The 12,897-nt window shown below is 41.2% G+C and overlaps 1 protein-coding gene across 1 annotated transcript in view; it reads left to right on the top strand.

Annotated features, from left to right (window-relative positions):
• Positions 1–990: 990 nt before the first annotated feature.
• slc1a8a (solute carrier family 1 member 8a) overlaps positions 991–12,897 on the top strand; it is a gene marked incomplete at both ends in the record, with an annotated part of 28,735 nt that continues 16,828 nt past the window's right edge. Inside the window, 5 exons of the mRNA XM_081358281.1 lie at positions 991–1,245; positions 2,655–2,734; positions 2,853–3,068; positions 4,509–4,551; positions 12,649–12,856. Of these exons, the coding sequence (XP_081214407.1) occupies positions 991–1,245; positions 2,655–2,734; positions 2,853–3,068; positions 4,509–4,551; positions 12,649–12,856 (802 nt within the window). The remainder of the gene's footprint in view (positions 1,246–2,654; positions 2,735–2,852; positions 3,069–4,508; positions 4,552–12,648; positions 12,857–12,897) is intronic.

Raw genomic sequence — 12,897 nt, 5'->3', positions numbered from 1 at the left:
ACTTGTTTTGTAAAATCAAAGTCAAAAGAGTATTTCGGGTCTCAATTCAACTCATAAGGAAAAAAGCGAACAGATCACGCCGGCGTGATCTCTGACCTCTGAGGGTTAATTTTGAAATAGGGCAGGGGCTCGAGCACCCAAAGCCCCAACCACTGTATTAGGCACATAAATATTAATAAAGCATTATAAGTCTCTGTGTTCAAAGAATCGGTTAATTCAAAATCACTCAACACAAAAAGACACTCGCAAGTTGACGGTGTAACCTGCAGAAAAGGTCACTGAACAAATCATTGAATTAATTTGAATAAACTTTTTAGTGAAAGGATTCAAAGATTCAAGTCACAATTGTGAGAATGTGTTTTTGTAAATGTTGAGATTTTTTTGAGAAAAAAAAGACTAGGAGCTGAGATCCAGCTCTATCAATAAATCACAGCGTTGATGGCCATTGGTCAGGTCTGTCGAGTTATACCTTGAAAATCCTGTTAAACCACAACAAGACAGACTATATCAAGAGTAGCCTAGGCTACTGAACTTCAAGACTTCGGAAATTCATTTACCTATGTCAGTCTATTCTCCAGGGAAAAACTCATTTATTTTTGTAAAGGACACTCTCATCTGTAACAAGATCAGGTGAAGGCACGTGCTGACTTTCCCTGTGGCTTTAGAGAGAGAGAGATCCTTTACCTCGCCTCATTATGGATTAGGTTTGCGAACAACACAATGCACTACTTTCTGATCTCTCTTCTACTACAGTATAAATAAACACAAAGTTGGGGTTATTTGACATCACTTCATGACAAAAATCTAAATGGCACAGAGCCACTGTCAACAGGGAAGTGTTAGATTTTATTACTACATCCTAATCCTCTTAGCCTCCTAATTCCTCCCAACCGTGGTCTTGAGATGTTGGATGGATGCATGATGGCTTAATCCCTCGTTAGAAAAGGTTACCTCTGCTTTTCCCTCCTGCGTTACACACAGCGTCTCACCATGGAGGAGCTACTGATACCCGCAGATGTCGAGGAGGCGCCGCCCGAGCCTGCAACCTTCTTCTCTCCGGCGGGACCTGCTAAAACCCTGCTGGAGAGAATAAAGGACTGCATGGCCACCATTTTCTCAGCCAGTGTCAGGAAGTATGTGAAGGACTACATCAGGCGAAACGGGTTGCTGACGCTCTCGGTACTAGCTGTTATCACAGGATGCGTCCTGGGCTTCATGCTGAGGGGCCTGGCCCTCTCCACACAGGTAGGCTTATTAAACTAGGATTTTAGAGAAATGAATGACTGTGGACATGTAACTGAAAATGCACACAAGGGTAGAATTATACAAAACAATGGCAGTTGTTGTAAAGTTGTTAGTGATGCATGATATCCTGGGTATACGTCAAACATCCTTCCAACACATTCATTTTTCTATATTTTATTATCTTTTGATCAGATTTATGAAATGGTGAAAACATTCTGTTGTGTTTTAATTGGTCTCTCCATCCTTCATTATTAAGTTATTTATTCTTGCTTTAATGTCATGTTTTTAGAAAATGTCTTTAAGGTTTATGATATAGAATGTATGTAGAACTTACAGTATGTTTGACAAGTATGCTTGTCAGATGATGGCCAAATGTTTCCATATTGGTTTGTTACAGAACAAAACATATGTTTGTCTGTAGCAAATGAAATGGTGTGAAATATATACACATTTTTTATCTTTATATATTGTATTATTTTTTGTCAACATGGGCTAAATGGGTTTTAACTGATTTTTTCCTGAGTTTACCTGAGTTTTTAAAATAAATCGATAGGACGCAAAATCTAGGTGACGTGTCCATAAACGACACAATTAGATCTCTGTCCATTTTCATTCAGTTTTTGCTATTATAACTCCACAGATAAAATTATTTGAACAACATTGTCGGTTTTTGATTTTTGTTGTGATGGATGGAGGCATTTAGGTTTCAAGGTTAGGAATTACTAGGCTACTTAAGAATATCTGTGCTTAGTGATCTAATCCCAGACAGAGAGACAACAACATACTCATACTTCCAATAAGAAGTATTATATTGTGGCAATTAACTCGCCCCATAAAAGCACCTCAAATCAGACAGCAGGTTAAGGAGAGGTGTTGTGAGGTTTTGCGCTCGTGCACGGCTGCCTATGACGGCTGCACGCGAAAACCTCACAACACCCACCCCTGTCGGTGATTGGTTGGAACACTATTTATTTTTGTTTTGAGTGGTTGGTGAACCAACTGTTTTTGTGTGCAGATCTCAGAGCCTAGGCTGCCTACAGAGACACGTTTTTTTGACGGCATGCTTATGGGGCGGGCAGCTAGCGGATCGTTAGGAAAGATTAGATGAATGTGATCATTTATGATTGGGTCTGAAATCGCTGATACAACCTTTAAGAAAAACATGGTCAGGTCAAAGTGTCTGAATCATTTTTGGTCCCAGATTTTTATAAATTTTACTGGTAGTCCACTGTATTATGAAGAATTTTTGGGTATAATATGTCACAGTTTACTTTATTTTGCTATCATCACTTTCATAATGAACTATATATATATATATATATATATATTTATATATATAATACACCCACACATTACTGATTAAAAGTCTGAATATTATTAAACAACTCTTTCTCTGTTTTTGTAATCAGGCAAAAATCTATTTCTCCTTCCCTGGTGAACTGCTCATGCGGATACTTAAAATGTTGATTCTTCCCCTAATCACCTCCAGGTGGAGTTTGATTTATTCACATATGCATATTACATTTTAAAGCTATCAGACAAAATTCTTAATGTCACACATTAAAAATGTGTGAACATATCCTTATATCAGCTCTTACTCTCTGTAGTTTAATGTCTGGACTGTCATCAATGGAGTCAAAGGCCTGCTGCAGGATGGGGGTGCTAACGGTCACCTACTACCTTTGGACCACATTCATCGCTGTAGTGGTTGGCATTGTACTTGTACTAATTATCAAACCTGGCTATGGGACAGATGTGGAGAGCAACAGACTGGGAGGTGGACAGGTCATAACATCTGCAGATGCACTGCTGGATCTGGTCAGGTACAGTCAGAATGGACTATGACACATTTTGTCAGGTAGCAAACATCTTTGTTGGTCTTGGACCAACATTCCTATCAGCCAAGCAGATTTTAGGAGTAGGCTTAGATATCAAGCGTAGCACCAGTTGACTCTCAGCGGATCCACGTCTACCTATAGGAATATGACACCTATCACTGTATATATATAAGCTCCTTCAGTATTATCAGCAGCTATCCTGTTTCTCAGGAGCTTACTACCCTCATCCATCCCCAGCTCCTCCTCTCGTCAGTCAGGATTTGGCATTCTGATTACCCCTGAATCAGACTAAAATTCTCAAATTATGTTGTACATTAAAATTAATTAATGATATCTGCAATACATTCATGTTGGTTCTGTTCTGTTTACCCTAAGGGGGGAAATTGCTGCTCTCCCTGCTCTTATCCATGCTAGGCTGCATGGATGCGCAGGGAGTTCTTGCCCAGAACATTAACCATACCACCAATCCTAACTGTATGCTAATTGTCAATCGTATTTGACGATAGTGGTCCTGACAGAAATGGGGTTAGAAGCTTGGACAAACTTTTCAATCTATTTCCATCTGATTTTAGGGGTTATTAATGGTTAATATTTTGACTTATTGGTGGGTTTGATAGTGTTCTTCTGTTTCAGAAATGGAAAATACCTTAAAGGGATATCACCCAAACATATAGTTTCAAACCTGTGTTGCTTATTTTTTCTCCTATGTGACACAGAAAGAGAAAGATTTCCCATGCAATTACAAACAATGGGAATTGGAGCACCCAGGCTTCAAAAATTACACAAAGGAGTTCATATGAATTGTGTGTTGTGTCTAAATGTTTTGTTGTGTTGAAATTCAACTATGATAGTCTTTTCTATCGTATGGCTTCAGAAGAAAATATTATAATATACATATAAAATCACTGTGCTATTTATATAACACACAAATCACATGTACCACTGTTATGGTGTTTTTACACAGAATAAAAAAGTCACACAGTTTTGGAATGGCATGAGATTAAATCTTGCCAGTATTTTTATTTTGGGGTGAACTATCCCTTTAATATTAGCTTTTTAATTGCTAAAATGATAAGCTTTGGGGGTAAATTGCTCCTCATTTTGATGAGTCACTGCTATTTTCATTCATTGGAAAGAATTGTCCACGTCTGGGGAGTCTAGGCCATCCCATACAGTGCAATCCTATTAAAGCAGCGGGGTGATTAGGATATTTTTAGTAATCTGTACAAAGTAAGAGGAGGAGGACCCTCCCATCCCCCACCCCCTTCTGCCCATGGACACAGTGAGCTGCTGTTAGTCTTGCCACACTTAATTATAGCTGGTGCTTAAATCTGCAGTGTGTATGACATATCATAGGGGATTAATGTCCTAAATATTCATAATGTGAATAAATTAATGAATTGGCATCATATTTTGTATCCTCAGGAATATGATACCCTCCAATCTCATTGAAGCCACATTCCAGCAGGTGAGTAAACACTTTACCACATTAAATGCCACTTATTTGACAAGTGAGCTTACAGATATACTGTGTGTATACTGCAAACATGAACAATACCAAAGTCCCTTTCAAGAAAAGCCAGTTCCCTTTCAGTCTGTCACAATCGCCGTACATAGACGTACCAACGTATTGGGATCGCCGTCAGAGAGCCCCAATCATCTTCGAGTGTAAACAGAACGAGCCAATGCACATTGGCATGCAAGATTTGCATCTCATGCTCTGCCCCGCAGCGCGGGTATAAATAGGAAGCGGATGCAAGCGCCAGTTGTCTTTTGCTTCGGAGCCGAACAAATCATTTATATGCGTTCTCTGAGAGTGGTGAATACAGTCAACGAGTGTGTTGAGTGTTCTTCATGAAGAAGCCTCTCCAGCAGTGTTGGTGTTACAGCGTGTGCAGCGGTGGTCGCGAGCTCACAGCTCTTAACTGCTGTTTTCACAGCATTGGTTGGTTCGAGGGCGTCTTCTACGAGGTCACTGTTTTAATATCAGTTGAGTGAGTGCTTCACTGTGCGGGCTGCACTGAGAGAGCTAATTCCTGAAAGAGCAAACACAGGTGTGACTGCGTCTTTTTCAAGATGTCATATTACCGTGTGTTTCTGGATGTGGTCGTTCCCTGGCGCAAGCTGACTGTCACGAATACTGCATCACGTGTCTGGGCATTCAGCAGTTTGGGCATTCTGAGGTTGAGACTCCTATACCTCAAACGAGGTGGGGCTCTCCTTACCTATGCCTCGATCTAGTTCCTCTTTTGGCCAACCCCAAAAGAGGGCTACTTCGACGAATAGCCAGGGTGACTTGAGGATCACAGTGAGGGCTTCCCCATCCGGGACCCAATCCCTGTGGGCCCCTCACTCCTCTCAAACACCGCAAGCCGTGGAGTCTCTGGTTGATCGCGCTGGCTCCTCTCAAGACTGGCCAGTCATTTTATTCGGAGCTCCCCTGCCGACCAGATGTCGATTGCAGTATCGAAGGGCGGGCTTGAATCTGGAGATGAAGACTCGGCTGTGCTGCCTCCTTCTGGGAGAGTAGCATTGCCTGAGCCTGATCCAGAATTGATGGCTATGCTTTCCCGGGCCGCTGAGAGAGTTGGGCTCGAGTGGAACCCTCCATCATGTCCCGAACCCTTGAGGCTGGACAATTGGTATTTTGGGGCGGGCCGTGCTGGTTCACAGTGCGCCGTACCAGTGTCAGTGTCTCTGCCAGTGTCAAGTCAAGTCATCTTCATTTATATAGCGCTTTTAACAATGTAGATTGTCTCAAAGCAGCTTTACAGAGATAAGCGTATAATTTAAGGTAACAGAGATTGTTTCGGCTTTACAGCAGAGTTAAGTTATTTCCATCTAAAGTTAGTTTTAATTGATTTGGTTCCGTCGCAATGATCATTTGTTATTAAATTAGGGGCCGCTAAGACGACACCATTCTCTCTACACAGACTTTAAACGCGAACCTGTGAGAAACGCTGATGGCGGTCACATGCGCATTTAGAATGGGTTCTATAGTTATGTGCGTTGGAATATACGCAGGTTTGGAATTCCCAACAAGCCAAGCCTAAACAAAATCTTTGCGTTTCCTTATAAATTTTGATAAGGAATTTTATTTTATTTGTTGTTTTGGGGTAGGACCGCGAGACGAATTTTCCTGACAATGCCTTATCTGTAGAGTGGTAGTGGGATCCTCCATAGGGAGAGACTAGTTGGCACTTCAGCACTGCGTTGTCATCGGTCCAGGTGAAGGTCCTTCGTCAGATCTGGATACGGCCTGGATCCGGCAGGCTGCAGGAAAAACCTTGGGATAAACACAGACACTAAAATTAGCGTAGATGCCATTCTTCTCATGATGTAACGAGTACATCAGGATTTTTGGGAAGTGTTCCCGGTTCCGGCTGACCTAATCTATGCAGCATAACATTAAATTATAGAAGTCTATAATGTATTATGTGAAAGCTAGGTCAAAGAGATGTGTCTTTAATCTGGCTTTGAACTGACAGAGTGTGTCTGCTTCCCGGACAATGGTAGGAAGACTGTTCCAGAGTTTTGGTGCTAAATAGGAAAAGGATCTACCGCCAGCAGTGGATTTTGATATTCTAGGTATAATCAACTGGCCGGAATTTTGAGATCGTAATAGACGTGACGGACTATAATGCGTTAAGAGCTCGCTCAAGTACTGCGGAGCTAAACCATTCAGTGCTTTGTAAGTGATCAGCAATATTTTAAAATTTATGCGATGTTTAATAGGGAGCCAATGCAGTTTTGACAGAACTGGGCTAATATGGTCATACTTCCTGGTTCTGGTAAGAACTCGAGCTGCTGCGTTTTGAACCAGCTGTAGTTTGTTTATTAAGCGTGCAGGGCAACCACCTAGTAGAGCATTACAATAATCTAGCCTTGAGGTCATGAACGCATGAACTAATTGTTCCGCATTTGTCAATGAGAGCATATGACGTAATTTAGATATATTTTTAAGATGGAAAAATGCAGTTTTACAGATACTAGACACGTGACTTTCAAATGAAAGATTGGTATCAAAGAGCACACCCAGGTTCCTAACCGACGACGAAGACTTAACAGAGCAGCCATCAAGTGTTAGACAGTATTCTAGGTTATTACGTGAGGAAGTTTTTTGTCCAATAATTAGAAACTCTGTTTTTTCAGAATTTAGAAGTAGGAAATTACAAGTCATCCAATTTTTTATATCCGCTATGCATTCCGTTAATTTTGTGAATTGATAAGTTTCGTTAGGTTTTGAAGAAATATAGAGCTGAGTATCATCGGCATAACAGTGAAAGCTAATGCCATGTTTCCTAATGATATCTCCTAAGGGTAGCATGTACAGAGTGAACAGCAGCGGTCCTAGTACTGAGCCTTGTGGTACGCCATACTGAACTTGTGATCGATGAGACATCTCATCATTTACTGCTACAAACTGATAACGGTCAGATAAGTATGATTTAAACCATGCTAGTGCATTTCCCGTAATGCCAACATAATGTTCTAATCTATTTAAAAGAACGTTGTGGTCGATGGTGTCAAATGCAGCACTAAGATCGAGTAACACTAATAGAGAGATACAACCACGATCGGATGATAAGAGCAAATAATTTGTGACTCTAACGAGAGCTGTTTCGGTACTATGGTACGGTCTAAATCCAGACTGGAAATCCTCGCAGATATCATTTCTTTCAAGAAAGGAACACAGTTGTGAGGATACTGCCTTTTCTATGTCTTTGACAGAAAAGGTAGATTCGAGATCGGCCTGTAATTGACTAATTCTGAAGGATCAAGTTGCGTTTTTTTAACAAGCGGTTTAATCAAAGCCAGCTTAAAGTTTTTTGGTACGTATATCCTAGAGACAAAGACGAATTAATGATATTAAGAAGAGGATCTATGACCTCTGGAAGTATTTCTTTCAGTAGCTTAGTCGGTATAGGGTCTAACATACATGTTGTAGATTTAGATGATTTAATGAGTTTAGTAAATTCTTCCTCTCCTATAGCAACGAATGAATCAAATTTTTCCTCAGGGAGACTACAATGCACTGCCTGATGCGATACTGTAGTAGACAGTTGCATAGTTATAATTTTGTCCCTGATATTATCAATCTTATAAGTGAAGAAGTTCATAAAGTCATTACTGCTGTGTTGCTTGGAAACTTCGGTGCTTGAAGCTTTATTTTTCGTTAGTTTAGCCACCGTTTCAAATAAATACCTAGGATTATGTTTATTTTCTTCTAATAGGGTTGAAAAATAAGCAGATCTAGCAGCTTTTAAAGCCTCTCTGTAAGTAATTGAGCTCTCTTTCCATGAAATGCGAAATACCTCTAGTTTTGTTTTCTTCCAGTTGCGCTCCATTTTTCTGGCTGCTCTCTTAAGGGCCCGAGTGTGCTCGTTGTACCACGGCGTTGGACTATTTTCTTTAATCTTCTTTAAGCGCAACGGAGCAACTGTGTCTAAAGTGCTGGAAAAGAGAGAGTTAAACGTTTCTGTTGTAATATCTAGTTCTTCTAAGCTATCTGAGATGCTGAGATGATGAAACTGATTAGGAAGATTATTAATAAAGCAATCTTTAGTAGCAGAAGTGATAGGTCTCACATATTTGAAACACGGAGTCGGCTTTGCAGCCTTGGCTAAATGCAAATTACACGAGACTAGATAATGATCTGAGATGTCATCGCTCTGCTGCAGAATTTCAACGGCATCCACATCTATTCCGTGTGATAATATTAGATCTAGAGTATGATTACGACGATGAGTAGGTCCTGACACGTGTTGTCTAACTCCAATTGAATTTACAATGTCTTTAAATGCCAATCCCAATGCATCTTTTTCATTATCGATGTGTATATTAAAATCACCAACAATTAGTACTTTATCTGCAGTCAATATTAATTCTGATAGAAAGTCCGCAAATTCTTTGATAAAGTCTGTATGGTGCCCTGGTGGCCTGTATACAGTAGCCAGCACAAATCTCAAACGTGATTTATCGTTTACACTATATATTTTTACATTAAGCACCAATGCTTCAAAATAATTATATTTAAAACTTGATTTCTTAGTGGTTTTGAAACTATTACTATAGATTACAGCAACACCACCCCCTTTGCGTTTCAGACGAGGCTCATGTTTATAACAGTAATCTTGCGGGGTTGATTCATTTAAAGTAATGTAATCGTTTGGTTTTAGCCAGGTTTCTGTCAAACACAGCACATCTAGGTTATTATCTGAAATCATATCGTTAACAACGAGTGCTTTTGAAGTAAGCGATAGAATATTCAGCAACCCAAGCTTCAGCATTTGCTCATCTGTATTATAGCTGTTTTTTATTTGTTGAACATCAATTAAATTTTTAACCTTAGTTGGGTTTAAACGTTTTTTGGATTTCCAAATTCGGGGAACAGACACAGTCTCTATATGATGATAGCTAGTTGAAAGAGGCTCTATGTGATGGGATTTATCTGACCTTGGTGACGCGAGGCCGCTAGCAGACAGTCGGTTAAGCCAGTCTGTCTGCTTCCTGACCTGAGCCCCAGATTGTCATGTTTGAGCTATAAGACTATGAGCCATATTACTAGAGAGAAGAGCAGCACCATCCCAGGAGGGATGAATACCATCTCTTTTCAACAGGTCAGGTTTGCCCCAAAAACTTTTCCAATTGTCTATGAATTCTATATTATTAAGCGGACACCACCGAGACAGCCAACTGTTAAGCGAACATAATCTACTAACTATCTCATCACTCCTGCTAACAGGAAGGGGGCCAGAGCAAATTACAGTCCTTGACATCGTACTTGCAAGTTCACACACCTCTTTAATATTAATTTTGGTGATCTCCGACTGGCGGAGTCGAACATCATTAGTGCCGACATGAATAATGATCTTAGAGAATTTACGATTAGCATTAGCCAGCACTTTTAAATTTGCTTTGATGTCAGACGCTCTGGCTCCCGGCAAACATGTGACTATGGTGGTTGGTGTCTCTATTTTCACGTTCCGTGTAATAGAATCGCCAATAACTAGGGCACAATCATTCTCAGTGGGTGTTTCACTGAGCGGGGCAAATCGATTTGTTATGGTAATCGGAACGGAAGAGTGGTTTTTAGATCCGCGACTAGAGCGATCCCTCACTGTCACCCATTTGCCCGGCTGCACGGGCTCTACTTCAGCCAGAACCGACTCATGTAAAGTGTGCACTATTCTATGCGCATCCAAAACATCTAAAGCACTAGCACTCTTACTATCCTCAATTAAAGTTTGGATGCGTGTTTCTAATTCTAAAATCTTCTCTGTCAACCTAACTGTCTCCTTACATTTATCACATATAAATCCTATATTGTCGACAGAGAAGCCTATACTAAACATGTGACATGAAGTGCAAGTGACAATAACAGGACAAGACATTACTCACCGTGTTTGTTGAGTGATTCTTACTCACCTGAGCTTTTTATGAACTCAAAGGCGCGGACGCGCGAGAGAAAAATAAATAAATAAAATAGCTGAGCGCACGGTGTCATACCAGTGTCTCTGCTGACACTTCAGGGATGCATTGTGGTCATGTTGAAGTGCAGGTCTACCATCTGATCTGGATAAGGCCCGGATCCAGCTGACTACATCATGCGTTGTGGTCGTGTCTAGGTGCAGGTCCACCATCTGATCTGGATACGGCCCGGATCTGGCTACAGTAAACCTCGGAATAAATAGAAAGACTAACAATAATAATAATAATAATAATAATTCATTACATTTATATTGTGCTTTTCTGGGCACTCAAAGTGCTTTACATAGAAAGGATCTCCTCAACCACCACCTGGATGATGCGACGGCAGCCATATTGCACCAGAACGCCCACCACACACCAGCTTATTGGTGGAGAGGAGACAGAGTTATGATGCCAATGAGTATACAGTATAGGGATGATTAGGAGACTATGGTGGACAGAGGCCACTGGGCAAATTTGGCCATGATACCGGGGTTACAACCCAACTCTTTTACTAGGAGTGTTGCTTCTTCCTTGGTGCTAGCACTGGGTGCCTCGCTGACAGATATTTGTAGAGCTGCGGGGCTGGGTGACATCTAACACGTTCGCTAGGTTTTATAGCCTTCGTGTCGAGCCGGTATCCTCCCATGTACCTGCATCCCATAACCAGTAAACACCGGAGACCCCGCTCAAAGTGTCGACTTGCTGTGCCATTGCCCTCCTATGGACCGGATATTTGCGCCATTTCTGCTCCAGGTGAGTTCCCTGTCTAGGCGAACCCTGTTGAGGTCCTCCACACCCTCCAGCAGTCGGACGTGGCGGAGCGTAGCAGTGACATATGAAATGTCACTGAGGTGGCTCCGGCCTACATAGCCACCTTAGTGACAATTAATATGTTGTACTGGCCGGAACAGCCTGTAACAGAACAGAATATATGTAACTTTCACAAGATACCTCCCTACGGACAGGATGTGGCTTCTGCAGCTCTCCCCTCGAAAGGGCATGCTTTCCTAGTGTTATCTAATAGTCTGACTGAATGGGTCATGCGGAACAGCAGTAAGACTTCCTCTGCATTACCCCTGTCCCATCTTCTGCCCCAAGGTGCGAGGGGATCAGGAGGCTTATGCTGGGCGCTGGAAGGGAGCAGCAATAGGTGGCATTTTACGAGATCCCAATACGTCAGTATGTCTATGTACGTCGAACGTCCCGATTGAAAGGGAACATCTCGTTATGTATGTAACCCTCTTTCCCTGAAGGAGGGAAAGGAGACGTACGTCCCGTCGCCACCATTGCTGGACCACTACTGACGCCAGGCTCCTGCTCAGCTCCTCAGTGGAAAAACAACTGGTGCTTGCATCCGCTTCCTATTTATACCTGCGCTGTGGGCCGGAGCGCGAGATTCAAATCTCACAAGCCAGTGTGCATTTGCTCGTTCTGTTTATACTCAAAGACGATCGGGGCTCTCTGACGCGATCCCAATAAGTCCTCCTTCAGGGAACGAGGGTTACAAACGTAACCGAGATGTTCACTTGGTGGCCATATTTGCTATGTCTCTAAACAGCTATTTTGTGCATAAAAGACCTACTACATAAAGATGAACTGTTCCATACATTTTATTTCTTATTTTCAAATAGCACTTTTAAAGTGTGCATTCAAGGTGTTTCCAGCCAATGCGCCTGTGCAGTCCTAACCAGAGATTCAGCTGCAGCAATGCAATTACTTTACAAACTGATGACTGGCTTTTTTATTTAGAAGGCGGGACGTTTTCTACCAAATTGCGTACCACTTTCTCTCATTCATAGCAATATGAGTGAACTGTTTGGTATATATACAGCCTTTGACCTCAAATCATGTGGCTTATTTTTTTTTTTTTTTTTTTTTTTTACTTGAGCCAGTATGCAATTGCCTAGCAACTCCCTAGCAACCGTATTGCAAGGTGTTAAAAAAATGAATATTTACAAAATCCAAGAATATTTACATGTGGCTAAATTATATATCACCTAGAATATTTACAAAATTGTTATACCAAGGATTGTACAATGAACATCACTCACATTTTCTTATGAAAATGTAAAACCTATTTTTGTTGTTTCAGTATAAGACAGACCTTATTCCCATCTTAAAAACACCAGTGAACACTGGACGCCCACATTTTGTTTACTTGATGCCAGATGACGACAATCCAAAGGGTCGAACAGTGCTGTTGGAACTTACGCCAGCTCCAGACATCCAGTATAAGACCCGTCCAGGCAGCAGTCAGCAGATGAATGTACTTGGCATTGTTATTTTCTCAGCCACAATGGGTAAAACATCTGCCTTCACCTAATAAAGTATCTTCATTTAG

The sequence above is a fragment of the Scardinius erythrophthalmus genome (genome assembly GCF_964197995.2).
Source record: "Scardinius erythrophthalmus genome assembly, chromosome: 25".
Taxonomy (NCBI): Eukaryota; Metazoa; Chordata; class Actinopteri; order Cypriniformes; family Leuciscidae; genus Scardinius; species Scardinius erythrophthalmus.
This window is presented reverse-complemented; position numbering and strand designations above follow the sequence as displayed.